General features: G+C 42.0%; 1 protein-coding gene across 4 annotated transcripts in view; it reads left to right on the forward strand.

Moving 5' to 3' along the window:
* sema5a (sema domain, seven thrombospondin repeats (type 1 and type 1-like), transmembrane domain (TM) and short cytoplasmic domain, (semaphorin) 5A) overlaps nt 1–25,021 on the forward strand; it is a 178,095-nt gene that overhangs the window by 70,127 nt on the left and 82,947 nt on the right. For all 4 annotated transcript variants that reach the window (XR_014278853.1, XM_082546503.1, XM_082546501.1 and 1 more), the window contains exons 3-6: nt 5,115–5,214; nt 10,658–10,703; nt 20,292–20,354; nt 23,042–23,140. Coding sequence is in view for 3 of the 4 variants with exons in the window: in XM_082546503.1 (XP_082402629.1) it covers nt 5,115–5,214; nt 10,658–10,703; nt 20,292–20,354; nt 23,042–23,140 (308 nt within the window). In the remaining variant the exon portion in view is untranslated. The remainder of the gene's footprint in view (nt 1–5,114; nt 5,215–10,657; nt 10,704–20,291; nt 20,355–23,041; nt 23,141–25,021) is intronic.

Below are 25,021 nucleotides of genomic sequence, written 5' to 3' on the forward strand. Positions count from 1 at the left end.
CGACTTGTTTTACAGCCACAAACTGAGCTCAGCTTTTATCATCCCCGAACAGCAAACACATCGTTAGAAGGAGGGCAGTGAAAGCAAGAAAATAAACAAATGGTCTTATAGAATTCATAAATGCAACAGGCCGCAAGAAGTGTCAGAGATGCTTTAATTGGCCTTTTGGGGATGTGTCTTTTAAATTTAAAGCCCACTGAGGTCTTTGGAGCTTAACGTCTGTATTAATGTCCAAGGTCAGGTATTCATGAGCCATGTTTTACTTAAATGGGTGGCAATCTGCCTGGGGAACGAATGAGGCGCCATCCATATTTTTGGGATTAGTGCATTTTTACGTTCCCCAACTTCTCTAAGATGTCATCACCATGCATATTTATTTTCATTTTATATTCCTCTGAGTGGACTGAAGAGATCTGGTCATCCTGGTAAAAGCGCATCTGTCCTAAATACACATTGGATTTAAATATTTTAGTGCACACTTATTTGTGGCTTTTTACCGTGGTTTGTTTTCCATGATTCACTCACTGCCCTGGGGCCATAACACAGCAATGGGGGTTCAAGTTGTAGGACTTCTAGCTGGAAATCGTGCTTGGGTTTGTTTGTTTTTTGGCTCTAAAAAAAAACACAAAAAACAACATGCAGGAACCTCGGGGCGCTGAGGCGTCCATGAAGCTCTTAAGCACCCTCGCCTTTTTTTGCTTTGGATTTTCTCCAACCGCACAGGTGTCGGTTCTTCGAGTGCGCGGACCAGTCGTTTCCTCTTAACAGCTTGAACAAATAGTTGCTATTCTCGCCGCAGAGCTATTACCGCAGGGCGGCATTTTAGAGTGAATTGGCTCTTCGTTTATGCGAGCGCCCGCCGCCACACTCTATTTACACCACTCACAGAGAAACCATTCATGTTTCAGAATTGGTTCCACATGTTGCCATTGTTGTCAGCCTGGCAGTGCTGTTGAGCGGCAACTTTAAGCACTGGCAGACTGGAGAGTGGCGTGGCCTCTGATGCTCAGTGTAAATATTTATATATCCTGTCATTTTGTCTTTGTGTCAACTGCCGTGTGTCATAGAAGGGAATAACAAATGGTATGTGAGTGATGGGTTCTATTTTGAGGAGGTGGGAGACAGGGGTTAAGAGGATAAGTTGGGACTGAGAAAAGGGGGGAAGGGGGTTTATATGTGTGTGTTCGCTGGTTTCATGTTGGCCCAGAGCCCTGGCTGCGCTCTGAATTTACACCCCTGATCCGTTTGTGTGTGAGCCGTCCCGCGTGTGTGTCTGCACGCCGTCGTCTTATGAGCAGCCAATCCCCTGATTCAGTCAGCTGCTGTACAAGCCTTGATGTGATTACATTATCACATGCATTTAAAGAGCAGCTCATGTGAACCCATGCAACATGCAAATCAGCGCTGAAATTTAGTAAAGGAGATAGGAAATTGGATTTGTCTTATTAGTTGGGGGGGTCATCCTACTGGTCCCTCATCTGCTAGGTTAACGATAAGGTTAATTTGTTGGCTGTGTGTTGGATCATGTAATTCTGCCTCTAAAATTACCTTCTACAATCTATCCAAAAAAGAAAAAAACACATATATATCAAGTTAGATGAGAAATGGAAATATTTTTTTGGTGATGGTAAACCAGCATCCAGGAATGTTGTTTTGTAAAACTCTTTCCAAGTGTGCCACACTTTTGTAGCGGGAAAGCCAAAGGCCAATGTGCCAAACCCCCCCCCCCCCCCATGAATGGGATGTTGGGAAGCTCCGCATATATTTAGCTGCACAGCCTTGGGAGGGCCCATCCACGCTGGCTATGAATGTTTATGAATGGTTCCTTGGCCTCTTCACAAAAGGCCATAAATCCTTTGAGTGCTTTTGTGTTCAATTAGAACCTTTTGCCCCTTTTGCACACTCCTAACAAATATCCCCTCTTCTCCCTCTTTCCGTCTCATACATGCAGACACACACACACAGACACACTCTCCATCACCCCGTTACAGAGCCTCCCCTGGTGAGTCAGGGAGATTTATGAGAAGAAGCTGGGTTCGTCAAGCGCCGTCTTCCCCCCGGGGGGTGTCACAACTGCATTTGTATGCCAGGGATCCTCTCGATGGCGTACTATAAAAAAAAACCCAACAAAAGCCCATTGGAGTCAGAGGATTCGCAGATCCAAAACTTGCTCTCTCCCTCTAGAATAAGCGGAGCAGCAGCCATTAAGCAAAAGGAAATCTTTGGGGTGAAGTTGGTTGCGATCTTCCAGATATTTATTTCAGCAGGGCTAATGAAAATGCATTAATACTGTGTGGAGTAAGACGCGGGGTGTTTTTCTGTCTCGCAGTTCTCTTGTACTTATCACCGGGGACTTGAAAGAGAACAAGGGGAAAAATGTCTTTGCATACAGCGGCGCTGTCTCCACGGATGATATTGTTTTGTTAGGAGAGCCAGGGTTTGGTCCCACTACGTGAGTTGGTGGCAGCAGATGTTCTTTGGAAGCTCCTGTTTCTTTGCTCTGTTTGTCTTCATTTTGAACCACTCACAAATCCCACGTTTGTCACAGAAACTCGAAGTACTTGCTTTTGATGCAGTCAAGGGAGAGCGTGCTTTCATTTGAAACGCTGTCTGACAGGTGTGCCTGAAGAAGCAGATAATGTGTTTCGAGGGGGGATATTCAAGCTGTCCTCTCCCTCTGTTCCAGCCCTGATGGAAAGCTCCCCGGTAAATTAAAAACGTCCCTTTGAAATTTTTAGTCTGGAAATAGCTCGCAAATGTAGTGATGAATGATTTTAAATCACTGTAGCAACCACTAAAAGAAATTTGCCTTGGCACCCTGCTCGGAGATATTCACGCCCGCAGTAATTCCTAGATATCTGAAGGAAATGTCCCATTTAAGTTATTTTAAATGTAACCAGACTTTTGTGTACAGCAATACTTCAATAATGACTCCAGATCAAGCAAGTGATTTGTCACTATGATGACTGACCGACTACTCTCAGCTAAACCTATCAGGTAACCAGACAGTAGACAGACCATCCTCGCAGCTTGATTCAATTGGTCAAGGGTTAATGGGTTGGGCGCCAACAGGCATGTTGTGGATAAGATGTCAGCGTCTGTCTGGGATCTCGCTCGCTCTATCTTTCTGTCTCTATTTCTATGTAACATGGAGAAGCGGTCAGATCGTCCATAAAAACAAAAGTCCAATTCTCATCTGCCTCGTAGTTTTTGCAGAGCATGAATTTCCTTGTGTCAATCAGCACTAGTTGTTCAGTGATGTACTTGTGCTGAATTTAAATGGTTTCCCAGTGAGTCATAAGACATCCAAATTTCAGGTTTCACTTTGGAAGATTTTAAGAAAAGGAGCTTGTGAAACACTAACATCTAAGTACTTTTATCCATGCTGAAGAACGTTTGAATATCAAGCAAGGACGCTGCAGAGCCTTTGTGTTCTTTACTCAGTCTCATCTTCATTTCTTCAAACCCAGTTTAAATCATGGCAGTGAAGAAGTGGACTGACAGATTCAGTTGGGGGATGGTGATAAACAAATATTGTTGTACCAGCACCAAGTACCAGTTGCTCACTTTTAAGTAATTTTCGTACATATTAATGTCTCATTTAAAGCTTGTCTGGGATTCAGGGACACCTTAAAATTTAGCATATTAGTCATAACTGTGTTTTCATTAGAGGATAATCACTTATAAATAATTGTGTTTTGGTTAATTTAGAATGTGCCCTTCATATCTACATATGCAGGAGGCCTTTTTCAGGGAGCCTGCCATTTCTAGCTGCCTTGTCCCTACATCAGCCCAGAATAGATAAACCAAACATGGTTTCAATGGAGGGCCTTTGGCACGTATACACTAATGTATGGCCACAATAGATTCTTCTATACATACGGGCAACAATGAGACAAACACCAAAACGGCAAATGGTTTTACAGGTAGACACCACTGAAATCTTCCCTCCTCATATTTCTGACTGTTTTTTCACTAGTTTTGCATTTGGCTAGTGTCACTATTAGTAGAATGAGGTAATACCTTATGTATACTCTACAGAATATGAAAACTCCATGAGAGACGGGACAGGTCTGCTCGTTTCTGCAAGGGGGGACAGGATGAGCACTGCTAGAGCTACAAAATGACCTCCAGCAGACTGCTGGTGTGAATGTCTCTGCCCAAACAACCAGAAACAGACTTCGTGAGGGTGGCTTGAGGACCTGACATCCTCTAGTGGGCCCTATGCTTTCCACAGTTGAGAGCAGGTTCACCCTAAGTATATGTAACAGATGTAAAAGGGTTTGGAGAAGCCGTGGAGAACGTTATGCTGCCTGTAACACTGTTTAGCATGCCCGGTTTGGTGGTGGGTCAGTGATAGTGTGGGGAGGTACATCCATGGAGGGATGCACAGATGTCTATATCAGGATGAAGTCTTTGACTCATTGTCAGATCCTACCCTGGTGCAGTGGTCCTGGTGCCTAACAATGCCCAGTGATCTATCCAGGCATTTCATAGGGGAATGAAAGGATTGATACCACTGACTGGTCCCCACACTCGCCTGACTGAAATCCAATTAAAAAAAAACCTCTGGGACATTATGTTTCAGTCCATCTTACCTGTACGCTAAACTGTCCAGGATCTCAGTGATGCCCTGGTCCAGATGTGGGAGGAGATCCCCCGGGACACCATCCTTTGTCTCATTAGTAGCATGCCCCAACCTTGTCAGGCATGCATAGAAGCACGTAGGGCCCATACAAAATACTGACTACCATTTTGAATTGCTGCAATGTAATATCTGCAAAATGGACTATCCTCCCACATCATTTTTTCACTTTGATTTTTGGTGTGTCTTTGAAATCAGCCCTCGGTTTATAATTTTCTTTTCCATCAAACAATGTCGAATCCTTTCATTTCGAACACATTACCCAGTTCATATCAGTGTAGATATGTTTCCCCCTCCATTGAGATCTGATCTGCTTTCAAAGTGTTTTTCTAAAAGCAGTGTATTCGAGTGCCTTGAGAAAAGTTGCAGCACCCCTTTGAACTAACATTATTCATCAGCACAGCTGTCATTTACTGCCAGCTCCACTCTGATTGGCTCATTGATATTTTGTCCTCTGTGTTGTTGACAGAAATGGAGCCCTGGATCTTCAGGTTCAAAGCAGAGGGCACGGTGGATTATTCACAGCTGACCTTTGACCCTAGCCAGAACGAACTTATCGTCGGCGCCAGGTAACCCATATCCAACATTGTTACTTTTCTCATTCTCTTTCCTTTGTCCTTTGTCTTTGTTGTCTGTGCTTTTGTTGTCTTTCATTCTTGTTTTTTTTTTTGCAGCGTTTGTTGGTGCGTTGCATGAGTAATGATCAGTTTCTCCATAGATGTCTTCAAAAGAAAAATGGCTTTGGAGATTGTTTCCAAGTCCATTGTCTTTGTCGAGCACAGCCAAGTGTGTGTGTGTTTGCATATATGTGTACTTGTATTGCTTATGTAGTGAGGACATAAATCTGTTTACACAGTGACTTCGTTGGGATTAGCCTCACTGTTAGAGACAAACACTAAGTGCCCAAAACATAAATCCTTACATTTTAAGGGTGAAGGCTTGGTTGAAGGTCAGGGTAAGGTCAGAGATAAGGATTAGTTAGTAGTAGTTGTGGTTAGGCTAAGATCCCAAATGAATGAATGAATGTATAAAGTTATGAATGAACACTGTTGTTTTTTAAAGAAATTTTATATGTGCTTGAAGACTTAGATGTGTAAGTGTTTGCTTCATTGCTGAAGAAGTATGCTATGCACTTCACTTAATAGCTTTAGTAGTTGTAGAAAGAAATAATCATGGCAGCATCAACAGGAGATAACAGGAAAGCTATCAGGAAGGAGTGCAGCAAAGCAAACAGAAACAAAGTGAGCCCAGGGAATTTACTAATGCACCTAGAACCTTAAGATGGAAAGGCTTAATCTGGAAAATGTATGTGGGTGGATAAAGGTCTTACAGGTGAGTAAATCCCCCCTGGAAAACATGGTAAGGAATATAATATAATATAATATAATATAATATAATATAATATAATATAATATAATATAATATAATATAATATAATATAATATAATATAATATAGCAAATAAAAGCCATCTTTTATTTTTAGCTACCATTCAAGATTCAGTCAGTTATATCAACACATGCATACAACACTCAAAAAAATCAAATAAGAGATTTTCTTCACTTCTCTGTGCCAACTCGATGGCTGTTGAGTGTCTAAGTATGAAAGGCAGTGTAGCTAGATAGATGACTGCAGGTTGGGTTAGAAGTATGAGTGATAATGGAAGGAAGGAGGGATCGATGAAAATATCAATACAGTAAAATAGGAGGCCGTGGCCACGCTGAGACCTGGCTGATAGCCACTCTTCAGGAGACTGATCTTTGCCAAAGCACTTATTTGTATGTGCATGTGTATTCAGGTGCTTGTGGAAACAGACTTTAGGATTTTTACTCTGTAATGAGATATCTGCTTTATTTAGAGAAAAAAAATTAAAGATTGCTCTGTAAAACTGTTTGCTAGCATGAAAAAAAAGCACCTGATAGGTTATCTTCCTACACGTTTGCAAAATCTGTGTCTGTTCAAGAGCTTTTAAGCAAATCAAGTAATTAAAAAAACAAATGCAGTCCAGATCATCTTTGAATAAAATATTTTTTCTCAGAAATAAACTTAACAAATATCCATATCTATGTAATGCAGCAACTCAGCATACCTGCTTTCTAAAACCATAGACTGTATATAAAAAATGGATACATGCACCATGATATCACTTTATGTTTTGTGGGTTTACATTTCAGAACCTCAGTTTGGACAACGTCATCTTGTTTTTTGTTTTGTTTTCTGTTTGTTGAATTTACTTTCCATTGCCAGGCTTTGTTGATGAGTATTTAGATCATGCTAGCTAGCTAAGTGAGCAAGCTACATAAATATGGGAGTATTTGACATGTGCAGATACCTGCTTATTAATGCTAATGAATGAATAAATTAGGACAAATATCTGTGCAGCAAATAGCATTTCTTTGTCATGTAGCTGCATTAAAAATTGTCCAAAAAGCACCAACACCACAAACATGGCTGAGGTCCATTTCAGTGAGTCTGCACCTTCTGATCAAAGATGGTAAACTTTTAAGTCTTGCACAATAAGTTTTATAATTCTACGACTGTCATGAGGAGAAAATAGCTATAGAGTCCAAAGTTATTACATATTTATATCTATTTGTAAAGCTGGGCATTTTAACTTGATAGCCTATAGGCACTGACCTACTTTTGTAGCCAGTCACACAAGACCTTTCAAGTAGATTTCAGCTTGTCCGAAAAAAGTCATTTTAGGGCCCGAGGTATACATCCACACTAGGGCTGCCACAAACGATTATTTTGATAGTCGACTAGTCACTGATTATTTTTGCAATTAGTCGACTAATCAGATCATGCATCCATTGGACATAAAACGTACAGCTTATTGCACCAGCATGCATCTGCTCTTATATAACTATCATTAGCTTACAGCTTTAAGTGTTTAAGGTATGTGCTAAGTAAAAATAAAGACAAGATGATAGTTTATTAAAGTTTAATGAAATCTGCAGATTGTTTCGGTGGAGTTTAATAAACTCAGTCTCGTCTGCTCCTTGCTATCTAAAATATAACGGGACACCGGAGTATATTTTCGAGCATCTCACACTTCTGATAATCAGCTGTCTGCTTGACGTTTATTCAGCTGTGTAAAAACTATAACTTTAATCTCAGCCAAACCGATTTACTCAGAAACAAATAAAATACTGAAAAAAGCCAAACAATAACATTTTTAAGTTATCTAAGTGACTTATATATGTTTAACCTGAGTAGCGAAAGACGGGGGTGGGTTTTGAAAACGATTTGCCGGGAGTCCGGTGTCCTCTAGTGAGCCTTGCCCCCGGCTAGCTATCGAGCTAGTGGGTAACAGACGTCTCCGAAAACGTCGGAGCACTTTTGAAAATATGTGGTGTCTTGATAAACTGAGCAGATATTTGAGGTTTACACAGCTACATTCTCGCCTGAAAATATGTTAAACGTTTATTTTGTGACCCAGAAAGAATAATAAGAGTAATATTAAAACTAACTAGCTGCCGCCATTGTTGGAAACTGCGCTGGGCCGCGCTATGAATTCTGGGACACAGCTTTTTCTTCTTCTTCTTCGCGCTTTAACAGCAGCTGGCATCCTTGTACATGCAGTGCTGCCATCTTCTGTTTCAGTCCGTTATTACACTCTTAAATCCTACTACTTATTCCTGCATCTTTTGTGATCTCACAAAGCTTCAAACGACGCGTCGACTATTAAATCAGCCGTCGACGATTTTGATCGTCGATGTAATCGTGACTAGTCGACTAATCGTGGCAGCCCTAATCCACACCTCACTTGCAGCTGGTCTGTTTGTACTTAAAGGCACAAAGTGAAATTTCTTCTTCTAATTGTTCAGCCTAAGAGTGTGTGTATATACATTTCTATATATATACAAAGTCAGTTACAAGCTGATTTAAGTTGGGAAAGAAAGTCTAAAAAAAAAAAAAACGAGACTGGCAGATTATAATCTTCGGCAGATTATTCGAAACCGTGGGCACATTTCATATGCACATATAACATTCCTCTTTAAAAATTTGCCTTTTGGTGGCACAGACCTGCAAAAACATGGATATTACAGAAATCTCAAAGGGGGGAAAAAATCACAGTAAATAATGCTTTTAGTCCTAATTGTCAAGTTTCATGTGATCTCATTCTGGTAATGGTGGATAATGGCTGTAGTAGACAGCCTGAGACATTTTTAGTCAAATTATAGAATATTCCTCTTGAGACAGCATTCATTACAACTATGATGTTTCTTGAAAAGTTAGAAATGCCAGTGAATCAGTGTTGTTTGTGCCTTGCAGATTTGAAAAGCTCCAGGCAAGGCAGGACATACTTATTAGAGTGCGATTTCACAGTCAGGCTTTGATTGTCCTTCAGTTGCCTTCCCCCCCCCCTCTCTCTTACTCTTTTCATACATGTGAAACCCTGGGAATAGGAGCATAAAACCTTTTAGCTATGCTTTATCTACTCTTTTTTTGGTGTCCTAATTATGGGTTGGAGAAACCTAGAGGTCCATCATTTGCTGCAGTCGTTGAATTCAGCCATCCGTTGAATACAGTTCATTTCAATACCCTGACTACGCTCTTACAATTCCTTGTGCCACCTATGAAAAGATTCATTTTAACTCCAACTGCGGGAACTTCAGAAGCTTCAGATGTGGCATTTTTAAAGGGGAACTTCACCAATTTTACACAACAAAGTCTATTTACAATTCCCGTATTATACTGCAGCATATGTGGAACTGAACTCGACAAAGGTCAGTGTGATGAGAGCAAGTTTCCCAAAAAATAAGAGTAAAAATGAAGGAGTGGCGCTGGAGAGGACTGAGGCTGTCTGAAGTCTGTAGCCTGCTTCTCATCCTCGCTTGAGCCTCGTGGATTGAAGCTACATAACTAGTTGCAGTAAAACAGGCATATAAAAAAGAAAGCACATCCTCTTTTAAATTAGAGGTTTTATATATCAGGAATAACAATAAAATAATAAAAATAAATTGTATGGTTCTTACCGAATTCTAAAATCAGATGAACAACAACACATGGCATATATAACACACTGTATTTTCTTTTCTCAACATAAACGAAGCCAAAATATCAAGTAATCTTTTACTACTTTAATAAAACTGAAGACTGTAGGAAGGGTAAGCCGTAGGTGCTGCTAATCAGATGGACTTGATTAATTAATCACCAATCTCTAGCAGTTTTTACAATTTGCTTGAGTCAGGCTTGTGTTAACAAAGGAAGAACGATAACAGCAATAATCTTATAGAAGAAACCGTTTCTGCCCATCAATCTGAGAAGGGTTATAAAGCCATTTCCAATTTGAGGTCCACCACTCTACAGTGAGAAAGATTATTCACAAGTTAAAAATGTTCAACACAGTTCAGAGAAACTGCAAAAATCCCAAGAGGTATATTTTAGACTCTACAGGCCTCAGTTAGCATGTAAAATGTTAATGTTCATGACACTACAATTAGGAAAAGGCTGAACAAGAAGGGCTTGTTTGGACGGTTTGCCAGGAAAAACCCTCTTACCTCTAAAAATGGCATGGAAGCTAAGGTTTGCAAAGTTGCATTTGAACAAACCACAAGACTCCTGGAACAATGAACAGATGAGACCAAAGTGGAGATGTTTGGCCAAAAGCAAACACAGCAAACCAGCACAAATACTTCATACCAACTGAGGGAAGTATGAGGATTTGAGCTTGTTTTGCAGCCACAGGACCTGGGCACCTTTAGGTCATTAAGTCAACCGTGAACTCCTCTGTACACCAAAGTATTCTACAGTCCAACAGATAAAGCTTGGCCAAGATTAGGTCATGCAACAGGACAATGATCTTAAGCAAATCTACAGAATTCCTGAAAGAGAAAACAATTAAGGTGCAGCGATGGTCCAGTTAAAGTAAAATCTTAGAATTGAAATGGAAACGCCTTTTAATAACAGTGCAGTTTTGACCTGTTGTCCGATCCTCACACCTTTGTTTCTTGCTTTCAGTGCATTAAAGGGCTCCATTAACTCACACCTTCCCTTCTTTTCACAGAAATCACCTCTTCAGACTCAATCTTGAAGACCTGACACTGATCCAGGTGAGTGCTAATTCTGTCTCCCGCTGCCGTCTCACTCACCCAGTTTTCTAGGCAAATGCGTATTAACTCTGTCTGCTCGTATGACTCCCCCTTCAACAAACACTGCGCTAATTTTAGCACGCTGTGCTCGCAACTTAAAGCGGTTACAGCAAAATGGTTTAGCGTTTCACGTGTCACAACAACTTCACAACCCGGTGGAGCTCCAGTGGGCTCGGTTGACGGCGCCGTGGGTTGATACTCGCAGTGAATGAAAGAGTGTTGATAGGAAGCGTTGTCTGTGTTAATGTCCTCCTTGCTGAAATCCAATTTGAAGGTGTTTGTGAAATTTGAAGCTGTACTTTGCCACATGTCTAAACTGCAATTTCTTTAATGTGATGCTACAAATGATTTGAAATGGCAAACAGAAATCAAAGTGTCCTAACATCTTGCGCGCGCGTTGCACGAAATATGTATAAATAGCTGTGCGCGCAAGCTGGCAATTTAATTTTTTCACCCTGTCTTTCCCACATGTTGTCGCTAATTTCTTTTTCCAACATCCTCTCATTTCACTTTCTTTTTTTCCTCTCTTCTATGAGCCCACATATCCCCACCTGTGGAGCAAGCCAATTTTGTGACCCACTGAGTTACCATACAAACACTGACACTTTGAGGGCTTTATTTGCAGGTGGTAACAGCAAGCCTTCTTTGATGCTTAGACAACTCTTTATGTTTGCCATTTACACTCTAGAAAACCAGGGGAGAGGAGAAAGAGAATCAGGGGAGCAAGAACGGCTGGGTGGAACAGGAGTGTTGTTGACATAGATCTGACTAGAAGGGGAAAATGGGGAAAATGGACAGAAGAAATAAGAAGCGAGGCTGAATTTGTTAGGCAGGAGGGAGTGGAGGGTAAAACGCACAAAGGAATCAGGGAGCAGTGAGACAGCACACAGACAACGAGGGAAGAAAGCAGGAAAAAAAAACCCGCAGAGAGAGACGAGGATTCACGCAGAGCCGGTCTTTTGTGGCCGCTCGCTGGGACTCCGATGCTTTTTAAAGTTGCTCTGTGGCATCCGCGCACCCAGCTATCCTCCCCTTCTTTTTTTCATCCTGTGCTCGACTGGGTTTGCAGAATCAGCAAGGAGATTCCACTGAGCCAATCTACCCTGCATCTCCAAGATGTCTTCTTATGAGAGAATAGGATCTGGTAATCCGTGCCAAGGCCTGGGGCTGGTTTAAGCTGACCTGCACACTAGTCCCAGCTTCGCATTTAACCATGCCAAGGCCATAAAGTCAAGCATAAATATATATCCAAGTGGTGGAATTTAAGGAGGAAAGGGGGAATTATTCCTTTCACCTCCTTGAAGCGTCTTTCTTTCCTTCCTTTTTTTTCATCCAAGCATGAAACAGGAGATTAAATGCGCAAAGATTTGGTTGCCTCTGCGCCTGGGTTTACATATATTTCTCATTCTTATTGTTGTTGGATATGAAAGCCTTGAATGAATTTCCCCTTTGGCGCTGTTGCTCCACTCACATTACACGCATTGCTGATTGATCAAATAGATTTACTAGGGAACATGGCGCTGAAGGTGGCAGAGCCAACAAAGAAAGTTTGAGCAGAAGCACTTGTTAGTAGTCCTGTGCATTTTATTACGGTTGCACCAAGGTTCAAGAGAGTTGCATGAGCTTCTCTCTCTCTCTCTTCTGCAGGAGGAAATTAAGCTAAAAGCTACACCTACGCCTGTCTTTGTGATTTCACCCCATCCTCATGTATCAGCCCTGTCAGATAATGCCCGATGGCAGTGATTTGTTCTTGCATGGATGGCAGCGTTAAGAAGGAGGCTGTGTATGATTTGACAGAGCACAAGGTTTAAAGCTACTGTAATACAAACAGCCGGTAATATGCTAAAGAGTTGGGTATGATTACCTTATGATTGATGACTGATCTCATCATGCATGAAACTTTTCTGGGGAGGACAAAATAAAAAACAGCCACCAAGGTTTTCTTTGAGGCAAAGATTAATCCAACCTACCTCTCCTGCCCTTGGATGCAGTGTGATAAGTTGCTTTCAAGCTTTTCAAGAGGCAGAAAATGAACTGGGAATATCTGGTAGTCTTACTGTTGTATTACGAAGGGTGTGGGGGGTTTGAAAGCACTGACACTTGGACTGGTAGCTAAACACTGCCCGTCTGTTGCACATATCGAGATGAGACAAAGAGCTTGATCGACCCTGAGCCCCAGCAAACATAATCTCCTCAGTAAATTGGCTCCTTGTTTGGAGGTAATAAAAACCAGAAAAAAGTGCAACAGCTGGAGAGAAAGCGGACTTTTGTTTTAAAAAAAAAATAGTGGATGCGAATTCATCTGTGAAGTGTGTGTTTTCTAAGAAGACCTTAAAGATTTGGTCTTAGGAGTGTAAACTGTGTCACTCCCTGAGGAAAGCTATAAAGGGTGTTTACAAGACAGAGGCGCACTTAAAGAATCATAAAGAGAAGAAAATATTTCACATCACGTTAACTTTCTAACCTGTGTTCAAACCGAGTGGCAGTTTGGGGTTGAAGTGGGAAGAGTCAGTCATCAACACATGCGTCAGCCCTCGCGATGACCTTGATTGGAGTTAATATCTCATACTTAAAGGTTTTTTTTCCTGCTGTGTCTCAGTAGCCTGAAGAGGCTTTCCTCTCCCTGTCAACCTCTACCCTCATCGTCACTGATCTGGAAAACACTGTCAAGAACAAAAGGTGGATACTTTTCTCCTTGCTCCACTTTCAAAACTTGTGCAGCAGAGTCGAAAAAAAATAGAAGACAGGAACGTAACTGTGCAGCATGTGCAACTACTGAGACATTTAGAGCTTCCACAGACAAACAGTTAGCTTGAAACGACCCAACGAAGCACAATTTCCCTTCCTCCATTTACAGTAAATTGCACATTACATGTCATCTCCATTCAGTATTGTCCTTCTGCCCTGTTTATCATTCATATCCTGAGATCAGCTACTGCCAGCCTTAGGGGAAGCAAATCAATGCTGGCACTGCCATTGCTAACTATGCCAGCTCAGATTAATTGCTTGTTTTTCTGTCTGCACGTGAGCTCACCAAATAATATCAGCATGCCCATTTTTTAGCAGCGTCTTTACTTCTTTACTTGGGCTAATAAACCACTGCTAACTTCCATGCTCGTCCTTAAAAGCATGAACTGAAAGGACCCAAAGTTTCTAATTTGCATTCAGTGATAAGAGTCTATTGAATTCACATAAACAAAGGTGCTAATGTAAGAAGAAATTACCAGGGGAGGGGGAAAAAAGCTAAACGCACACACACACTCAGCCTGTACAAGCCAATATCAGGATCCTGCTTCCATGCTAAATCGGAATAAGATGCAGAAGATGAGCCTGAGTTTCAACAGAAGAACCGAGGCACAGCGTTAGTCAATAAGCACCGGGATGAGGAAGGATCAGTGGTATTGTTCATGATTCAATACAGGCGAGGAGGAGAAAATAGTGGAAATTCACTCCAGCCTCTCTCTTGTCCTCCTGCACTGGCACAGGAAAACACTATCCATAACAGTTTCCCTTGGCAACAGACACTGTATGCTGTTGAGATGTATTTTGTGCTTTTATTTTTCTTTGCTTCCTCTTGTATTGTGTCCTTCACCCCGTCCCCCTCTTTTTAAATTTTTTTTAAAAGAAGGACTTTTTCCACTTTTGCATGTCTAATATATCACGGCCTTGTCTCTTGTAATTACACTGCATCAGCCAAACAATTAGCCCTGCTAATCAGTAGCTAACAGAAACTGTCCTTCATAGCTCTGGAAGCATTTCCAATTCACTGAGCTGAACGCTAACTTGGCCGTTTAAATGCATAGACCAAAATGCACGATTGGAACTGGAGATGCAGACACGTACAGTGATATCATGGACGCGACGGCATGTTCAACCATAATAGTTGTGAGTATACTGTAAAAGGCAGACAGTAGCAGGGGGTCTCTTCTACACGGACTCATCCGTTCAAAGTGTCACGATGATATGAGTAGAGACACGGACCTACACGTTGGCAAAGGCATGACATCAAGACCAATTTCGCGTGTAAATCTTCCAGCAGCTTACATCAACAGACATCAATGTGAATAGTAAATACTGTGCCAGCACATCAGAAGGTAATATCAGATATTCATAAGCCAGATTAGATTTCCCCCCACAGGATTTGTCCAGCTCTTACTCTCAACCCGCCGTCCCCTTGTAATGAGGCGCACAGCTAGTCATTTCACAAAGCTAGACAGCTGTCAGCAGCGAGTGTGTTCTCTGGACCCTCTTTATGCAAAATATATTCAATATCATGTCTGGAAACTGCTGTTTTGGAATTCAGCTCCTCACTCCCTCCTCCATCTCACTGACTACCTCACTCAGCCCACACAGTCTGCCTTGTTCTGGCTGACTCCTAAGTTGGACTCTGTTTTCGCTTTGTTGTTTCCCCCCTGTCTATTTGTCCCTTATTTTCCCTTTTCTGTTCTTTCCTCTGTCGTTGTCCATCTCCCTCCCTGCCTACACTCCCCCTTTGTATCTCTCCTGCACCCACCACACCTAACAATAGCCCCTCAGTGTGAGGGCTGACGAGAGACTTGGGCACAATGGTTCATCTCTAAGGACTGCACCCATTACAGGGGGCAGGATAGAGGGTGGACGCGAGGAAAAAAAAAAAATTCTTCTCCACTGCTTTCATTTCTTCCCTGAAGCAACAAATGACTGTGGTAAATTCTCTCTGCCTAACTGAATTTCTGCATCGTAATCACATTTTATGTTACTTAACATACTATTCCAGTCTATTTTAATTTTCCTATTTTTTAGCCGCTTTGGTTAAAAATAAAACTGTCCATCAAGCTCTCGCTGAGCACTAGATGGTAGCAGTGATGCTTAAAATAAATAAAATGTGACAACAAACAGGCGTATTCGTACAAATTATCCTGAAAATTTCTCCATTTAGAAAATTCAGAAATTAGAAAATATTTAGAAAAGAAAAGAGTAAAAATATTGACCGCTAACATTTCAAGCAGCTATAGATCTGTCAAGCTAACCTGAGCTAGTACTGCAGTGACCAAACAGCTGTGTTTAGACCTGTTGACAATAAGCACAAGCTTCTCTTTACAGCTGAGCTATTTGGCAGCGTGTGCGTTCAAGACCTCTTGTTTGGCCTCCTGTTGTGTCTCTACAAATAGAAAGTACTATATAATTAACTTTTTCACTGATATTCTAAAATAATTATTGGTCTGAGTCAGTGGTGTGCGATGACTTTTACAGAAAGGAAAGCAGAGCAAATGATCCCCCGACCACCAAATGATCAGTTGAGCAGTTCCGCTGTTTCTCACCCACCAACGAGACAAATTGGACCAGATGAAAACATAATAAACATTTCATGATTAATGTGGCCTGTCTTTTCTGTGCTGACAGCATCTCTCCAGGATCTTGCTGCATTCTGCCTGGATGTCATAAACACTGTGAACTCTTTTCTGGCTGTTTATTTTTGCTGTATAGGGAGGGCGCCTATAATACCCATCAAAATATATACTGTTAACTAAGAATGACCAATGATGGAGGAGTTATTTAGATTTTATTTCCTTTGAAAACCCTACAATTAAGCATACATCGTGTAAAGGTCTCCATCTCCATAATGTCCTACCCAATGCTTCTTTCCTGGTGCCTTTGTCTTAATCCAATTTTTGGTGATCTTTGCTGCAGAAAGGAGAATTTTAGCCAAGTAACGGCCCTTTACATGTAGGCTACAGCACCTTTCAAGTATCCAAGATACAAAACAAGGCAAGTTCTGGGAATTATATAACCTAATATATCACAAACAGCTGAGTTAATTTTGACTCAGAAAATGTGAATTTTTCTACATTTCCAGAAAATGTGTGCATTATCTAGTTGATTCCATCCACTCAGCCTCCAACACTGTTGTTGTGTATTGGTTTGTTTATCTTAGGTGCAATAAAATACGAATTATACAGTCACATTTTAGACACAAAGCATTCATTGATAAACTCCCTATCAGAGAATTGCTTGCTGGTTATTGCAATTTTGTGGGAAATCAGATACACATTTTTCCCCCTCCAGCGGCAAGGGTACCTAGACCCGGTTTGTAGAGTACGCTTGGGGAGTGTGATCGTGTGTACAGTGTCTCTTTATGTCTGTCTCCACGTTGGGTGAGTTTTGAGTAATTGCATATGAGAGCATGAGGGTGGGAATGGATGTTTGTATCTGTGTGTACCTGTATGTCTGTGTCTATATGTCAGGTTGGGTATCAGACGCCACCTCTCTGGGGACATTTCAGGCCCTATGGAGGCCTATCTCTCCCTACCACCACTTCCCCTGCCAGTGGCAGACGCCCTCAGACATCGGTGCGTTGGTGGGTCTTTGTGTCTGGGGATGGGCATCCAGGTACACACCGGCTCACTCCTTGGTGGCTGCTTATCGGGGCCTGGATCCTGGGGCTCGCTCGGGCCACTTCGAGGGTGGGGTGCCCTCGGCCTCTCGGCCTGGGGCTCGGTCAGGTTTTTGTTTTTTGCCCTTTATCCCCGTCCCTCTTCTCCGCTGTTTTTTCCCCCTCTTTCTTTCTCCCTTTTCTTTTCCTCATTCAAGTCTGTCCTGTATCTAGCAAGTGAAAATAAAAAAAAAAACAAAAAAAAACAATAAAAGGTGAATCAAATAGACCATTACGGCAAGGCTGGGATGGTCCATTTGGTAAAGTAAATCCGTTGGGCATCTTTCTTCGCCTTTAGACAATAATTCTGATGGCAAAAGAGCCAAACAGGACAGGCAAAAAATAAAAGATACACATTTTAAAGGAAACTGCTTGTTTATTTCTTTTTTAATTTATTACTGGTGTGTGTGTGTTTGTGTGTGTGTGAGTGTGTGGTTTTGATTGTTAGTCCATAGCGCTTTATGAGAGCTGCTTATCTTTTTACGTGAAATAACGTAAGAGTTTGAGATTCCAGAGGGGCTGGCAGCAATGCACTCAGTGAAAGGGACTACTTGTTTATTGAGGTAGCTTTATGCTTGCATAGCCTGGAGCTGAAATGGGACAACATGGGAATGCTAATGAAATATTTCGCGCCTATTGCAAATTTCCATTGCCGAATTGTAACATCTACTCTTATCTGTATTAAATCGATAGGTTTCTAAAAGAGATAAAAGAAATATTGTGCAGAATTGAGTTCAACTTATTGGTACAGCCCTCCTCCAGGGTCCCTATTTCTCAAGTGGCCCTTTAGGGAAAATGAAATGCGCACCCCTACTCTGCACTCCAGTTTATGCATTAGGAGCCTACCTCAGGTGGCTGCTTTTCTTTCTCGCTTTCACTTCTTTGTTTTTTACTTCAGAAGTGGCGTTTGCAACTCTGTCATGATCCTGGCCAACATGGCCCAGGATCATGACACTCTCTTTCTGTCTTATCTTCTTTGCTTCCCCTCTATGTCTTTATTCTAGTTCCCTCTAGGTGACAAAGGCACAGAAAAGACTTGTGTGAAGCAGCTTCCTCTGATAAAGCCAAGAATTATTATTACTTAATGACAGCACATTCCAGACATATTTCAGTTTAAGACAGATTCATCTTGGAGGCACAGGGGCTGAACAATAGCATTCTAATGAGCTTTTAATGTTTCCTAATGACACTGGCGCTTGCTTAGCTCGGCTGTGATTCTGTTCTCCACTCTGGACCATTTGAGCCTGGGCAGTCAGATTAGGTGGCACTAGCAGTCTGTGATGTCAGCATATCGCCACTTAACTTGCGCGTGGACATCACCTACTTCAGTAGCTGTAAAGTTGATGTCTTAAATATGAAATGAGAATATGTATTATTCCGAAAATACGTTCTGCACCACTCAGGATGACGATAAATCACATGATTGTCCCGTGATGACAAAAAGAAACACTTTGCTCCCACTAATGTGATTTCAAGTTGTAATTTAGCCTCGTACCATGACTGATTTTTTACACTGAAAGCTTGTGAGTAAGGTTTCAGGCCATTAACAGTTTTTCTTTCCCCCCCCCCCCCCCCCCCCCATGCGATTAGCTAAAGCGCTCTCAGCGCTTTCAGCACCCACATTGAATTCAGCTGGGACCAGCAGTGGTGCTGTGTGTGCAGGCTGTGCTGTTTGTGCTGATGTGTGTGGTTTGTGTAGTGGATGGATGCACAGCCCCAGAATAGCCAGCTTTGGCCTGGAATGGAAGTGACACACAAGAGACAGAGAGAAGCCAGCGTCCATTAATGTCCCATATCTTATCCTCCCCAAATTGCAGCACACACACTGAGCACTTTCCTTCCTTTAAGCCCCTCCTCCCTGTTACTGAACTGTGTACACATTTAGGTGTTTCCATGCCTCCCAAAGGTCACTGAAGCAGAAAACAAAAGCTCTTGTCGTAAAACGCAGCATAAACTTCTGCCGCCTTCTGAAGAAGAAATAAAAGTTCTACTAAATGCTAAGGGGTGTTCAGCTTTCGTTCCCCCTCTTGTCCTGGCATAAAACAGTCCTGATACCAAGGTGAAATCTAATATTCTCTGTCAGTTAGCGATATTTACTATATTCCCACAGAGAGAAGTACTGCACCTCTGGCTACTTTCCAGGTTATTACTGCAGGAAAGTTGTACTGCTGTGGGCAACAAAAAAAACGGAAGTTAAATAGTCTCACTTTTGGAAACTTTTTGTGACTCGGCATTAAGCGTATTATTTCACCAGCCAATTTTTCTTTTAGGTATTCGTGTCTCTGCCAGTCATGCAGAGCTCGTGGCAGTGGTGGCTAATTCTGCCTGTCACAAGTGCGAGCGTCTTAGTGGCCTACTGCCCTCCCAAGGCCAGCAGGCATTTCATGAATAGAGAATTTTTATCAATGAGGAAGCCCCCTTCTCCAGGGGTTACGAGGAAATTAAAAGGTAGAAAGTGGAGCACGTTGGTGCTTTCACCCTTGGAGGAGAAAAAGTCGGCTTTATCTTCTTATTCTTCCTCCTGCTGCCTTAAAATGTCAGAGGCGTCCCTCTGTTTCTCCTTCATGTAAATCACGTTGACACCCTACTCTAGGGACTGGCCTGTTATGTCTTAAGAGCCCTCCTTTTCCCTCACACATAAATCAAATTGACATTCGGCTTGCACGCTCTTGCGTCTCATTTTTTGGGGGTCTCTGCTTGCTATCCACCTTAATTGGATTCCATGTCTGTATTTAACAGGGCTTATAAACGTGTGTGTGTGTGCCGTAAGAGCGTGCGAGAACGTGTGTGTGCCTCTGAGAGTACAGTGAAGATGTGATGTCAAATTAATTTTCGCCTCTGTTTGAATCCTTCCCTCCTCACCCAAGTCGATCGCTGTATGCTGTATGCTTTTCTATTTGATTTTCTAAATGTGTTTTCCTGTCTTCTGTGGCATTTGTATTGCCGAGCTAGTCAACAAACATCAAACTGACTTCAAAAAGGTGGGAATCATGCCCATGGCTTAGAGCTGGGCATTGTTTTGTTTGGGCTCAGTGAGTGCTTTTCAAAGTGCTTCATGATGATGACATGGCGCCCAGTGTTTGCTACTTCTTGATGGTTTATTGGTAGCCTTACACAGCTTTTCTTTTTCTCTGCAGGAGGCTGAGTGGCACTGCGATGAATTCACCAAGGGAGCCTGCTTCAGCCGTGGAAAGTCTGAGGTGAGTTGAGGCGATGGCTGAACTGTAATTGTGCTTTATCGGACACTTGTCACTAAATTGAAAAGAAAAAAAAAATACAAGTTTCAGTGTATTTTTCAGTGAACTCGTCTCGCTTGCTACTTACAGTTGTTTTCTTGCACACGTTTGTGCACCAGAACTGATATTAATGTGAAAATTCATGGAATTTCCCAAAATGTTTTGTTAGAGTAACAAAATAGATAGTCGATTACGAACGAAAATGCAATCCTTCAGCATTTGCTGAAAGACTTTCTAAATTACAACCCCGCAGCTTTCATGTTTCCTCAACCTTTTTCCTGCGGGTTTGGTAATCTACAAAAATAACACCTGAATGAATGCTGTTCACTGGAGGAAATGAAGTGCCCAGATGTTCCCACCAGCACATCAGTGCTGTATAATAGCTTTGACTTGAAAGCTAAAAAAAAAGAAAAAAGGAAAGAAATCTTCTAAAGACACTAATCATGGATCTACCAGCCTTTTTGTCTTTACAGAAACAGTTGATCGGGTTCAAAGAACACAAAGGAAAAATTATGATGAAACATAATGAGGTTTGAAAGCAACGTGGGGCTTCTAATGTGGCTTTAACATATGGACACATGGGGAATCCCTGCTTTCTATATGAGATATACCTCAAAGACAATTCAAATCAACTTAATGTGAAGTAAAGACCTTCCCACCACACCTTAGCCTCTATTTATGGATCTTGTTCAAAGGGAGTTCCTATTGTTTCGTTCTGTGCAGTGTATGTGTTTGTACGTGGTTAGCGTGCATATTCCCCTACAAAACAGATGGTTTAGCGGCTAAACTTGACTTGTAGGTGAACTGCCCAGCCCTGATCTGTGTGTGTCTGTGCGCGCGCACTACTGTGTATTTATCCTCCTGTGAAAGGTGGTTAGGGACCCATAATAGGCATGCACTGGCTGGCCAGCATAAGATAGCTGTTGTGAATTACAGACCAAAGCTACCTCAGTCCTTGAGAGTCACTGCTGTTTGGCAAGGCTGAATTGTTTTGCTCACTGTTCCCTTCTGAGGATCAGCTCCTGTGATGTACACTAAGAATAGCATTAAAAGACTTTATTCTCCGGCAGCTGACAGGGCTTTCGATGGTTTATTACCTAGCTCAATGCGGAGCAATATACCATCGCTTAAGCTATTACACAGACACCGTCCCTGTGCTTTGAGTGAATTTACAAGTGATTGTTTGGGGGGGTTTTTCTTAATGCACGCATCCGCTCTTCTTTTGTGTATTTGATTTATTCCAGCTGGGAAAAGAAAGGAGACTTAAATTGACTTGACAGGACTTGATTGCTGCTTCTGTTTTGTTTTATAATGTGAGAGCCAAGCGCAGCAGTCTCTGTATTACAGTATGGACGCAGAACATTTGTCAGGAAGTTTTCATAAACAAGTCAAGACTGTGAGGCTGGGCAAATATTAAATATGCTGGTATTTACTCTAGAAACAAACTGCAGTGAAGGATTGAATTATACGGGCCCCTTCACAACCCACGCCTGTTCCTCCACCCACACGCGCGCATGCGGGTATACAGCGCGTAACAAGCTGCACAAACAGCACAGATATATAGGCACGCATGACATTAGGCGCGACTGCTCGTACACGCGAATAAACACATACACACATACTTTGGCCGTTCTTAGCACCAGGAAACGAGTTGTTTTACGAGTCAGCCTTCATCTTGATAGGGGGAAATAAAAGTCCTTACCCTCCTTCCTTCCATCCTCGCTGTGATGCCCTCCACTCCTAAATCAGACCCTCGAGAGGGGGAGTTAGGGTTGCCCTGGGCACTTCAAGTGGCTCAGACAATAGCAGATTTATAAGGTTTTAAATTTCTATGAGGGGCCTCACCAACCCAGCCATGGCCCCTTTCAGATGGAGGAGACCCTATGAGTTTATTACCTTGTCCTAGGACAAAAACAAATGCCGCTCTCTGACATGAATACTGACTCCTGCTGTAACATTTACTACAAAATGACTCCTGCTGATGGAAATTGCCAGAAAGGCTTTGTGGAAGCCGGACCGTTATATTCAGAGTTCATGACTTTCAGCGACAATCATTCTTTCAATCAATCACTCACTCCGTCAGTCCCACTTTATTTGTGCGCTTTTAACCAAGTGCTGAGTGGTTTTGCTAGAAACCCGGGCCAAAACCTCAGAGGAGGACTGAGCCAAGAAAGGAGCTGTGAACATGTACTTCAGCATAATTTAGGGGAAAATAGTTTGAATTGATTAATGTAGAGAGCTGGCTAAAAGAGTGATGATTAAATAGAGTGTATGAGAGTCTACACTTTATATTTCACTTTTTGACCAATCAACAGAGACAAAGCTATTTTCTAAACCAATCCTGAGTGGTACTCTCCCGCAGCCGTTACATTTATCTGTTCTTCACTTTATTCAGATCCCTCTCCAAATCCAGCCCCTGTTGAATTAAGATGTGACTTGGCTAAGCCAGGTGGGCATTAGCCTTGATTTGACTCTGTCTAGCTTGCCCACGTTCCAGAGTAGGCCTCCTGTGGTTGCAGGTGTTTTTCTCATTTATTGGCATAAAGTGTAATTTTGTCTCTACCTGATGCTGTTGCTTGTCAGTGGATAGATAATGGCACTGCTGCTAACTGCTAACTCCGATATGTGTGTTTGCTGGTGTGTTTCCACAGGAGGAGTGCCAGAACTACATCAGGGTGCTACTGGTAAATGGGAACAGGCTGTTTACATGTGGAACCAATGCCTTCACCCCCATCTGCACCAACCGAACGGTATGAACAATGCCAGAATTTGTCTTGGCTTCTGCAACGCTGCATTATTTTGACCTTAACTTTCACACAGAGTCTTATCATTTATATCACTTATATCATTTATATCTACTATATCCCTGATAGTGTTAATTCAAGGGAAGTTGGTATATTATTAATATATTACGTAAATCCTTCAAGAGTGATAGTCTGCTAGTATTTTGGCTCGTTACCTATGTTTTCAGTGTTATATTACACTGGTAGTGAGTATTACGACATAACACATACATGCACCTGCGAAAGAAAAGATTAATTCATGTGCAATAAAATGTAGTCTTTGCAGTGTTGCTACGTCTTCATGCAATAATATCAGAGGCCTGTTGTTCAATAAGCTAGCAGTTCATCCATCCACCCACCCATTCATCCATTCATCCATTCACCCATCCATCCATCCATCCATCCATTCACCCATTCACCCATCCATCCATCCATCCATTCACCCATCCATCCATCCATCCATCCATCCATCTATTTTCTCAGAGCAGGTCAGCCACTAATCAGAAGGTCGGTGGTTCGATCCCAGGCTGCCTCCTGGCTGCATGCCAAATATCCTTGGGCAAGATACTAACCCCGTGTTTGCCTACTGGTGGTGGTCAGAGGGCCCGGTGGCGCCTGTGTCCGGCAGCCTCGCCTCTGTCAGTGTGCCCCAGGGCAGCTGTGGCTACAATGTAGCTTGCTATCGCCAGTGTGTGAATGTGTGTGTGAATGGGTGAATGACTGAATGTAGTGTAAAGCGCTTTGGGGTCCTATGGACTAGAAAAGCGCTATACAAATGCAGGCCATTTTTCTGCTGGGTTCAAGGGGAGCAGCAGTCTAACCAGAGATGACTAGGCTTCCTTCTCCCCAGTCATCTCCTCCAGCTCTTACAAAGCAATACCAATGTGTTGCCAAATTAGCTGAGAGATGTAATCTGAAGGATTTTCATTTTTCATTTTGAATGTCACTTTTCTCCTTTCCTTAAGTTTAAGACTGAGTCTAGCCAGCCTTTGGAGGAAGCCACCGCTTGTGTTCACGACTTTGTTCTTTCAGTTACTCCCCACAGCTCATGGGTTCATAGGTAAAAGTGACAATCTAGATCCAATGTAGTTCCTGCCTGTGGATTGGATGGTGGCTAAAAGAAGGAGGTCTTAGTGGTCCAATAAGATGCCTTGGTTAGATCTTGGCTTTGGTAAGCAAGCCAAAGACTCTTCTAGATGAATGTCTTGAGTTTTTATTACTCCTCCAGCCTGCTTATGGAAATCTTTTTATATACCCCGTCTTCAGGTACTAGGCTAGCCTGCACTTTGAAAAATCATACTAAAAAGGGATATTGGGTTTGTTAAAATGTGATACCAAGGGGTCTTGACGAAGCAACATTATCTGTACAATTATATTTGTGAGTATGTATGTCTCACTTTCATGTTGAGTTTCGAGTTGCCAGTTTAGTTGTTCTCTCGAGCATCCCTGAAAGTCGTTATTTTTTAATAAGCCTGCAAATATTCCAAATATTAAGACTGATTGATCAGTGGATGTCGTCAGAAAGAAAGGTCAAGGTTGATAAACACATTTAATCAAGGTATGATTGAGATCTTAATATCACAGGATTCTCTGTACAAGCTCTTGTGGCTTTTCTTGCCTCCTGTTTTGCACTCTGGGATGTAGACTAATTACAAAATAAATCTTATTAAGCTCTCTTATTTTTTATTATGTCGTGTTACCTCAGACTTGTTAAGCATCGTAATCAAAACATTGCCTTAAGCTCATTACTCCTGAAAATCATGGTGCTGGCCTGCAAGTAAACAGACTCCCTGTCTCATCTGTTCTGCTTTGTCCTTCTTCATGAGTCACGGCAATTACTTTGCACCT

The sequence above is a fragment of the Aulonocara stuartgranti genome, assembly GCF_965226115.1.
Source record: "Aulonocara stuartgranti genome assembly, chromosome: 9".
NCBI lineage: Eukaryota > Metazoa > Chordata > Actinopteri > Cichliformes > Cichlidae > Aulonocara > Aulonocara stuartgranti.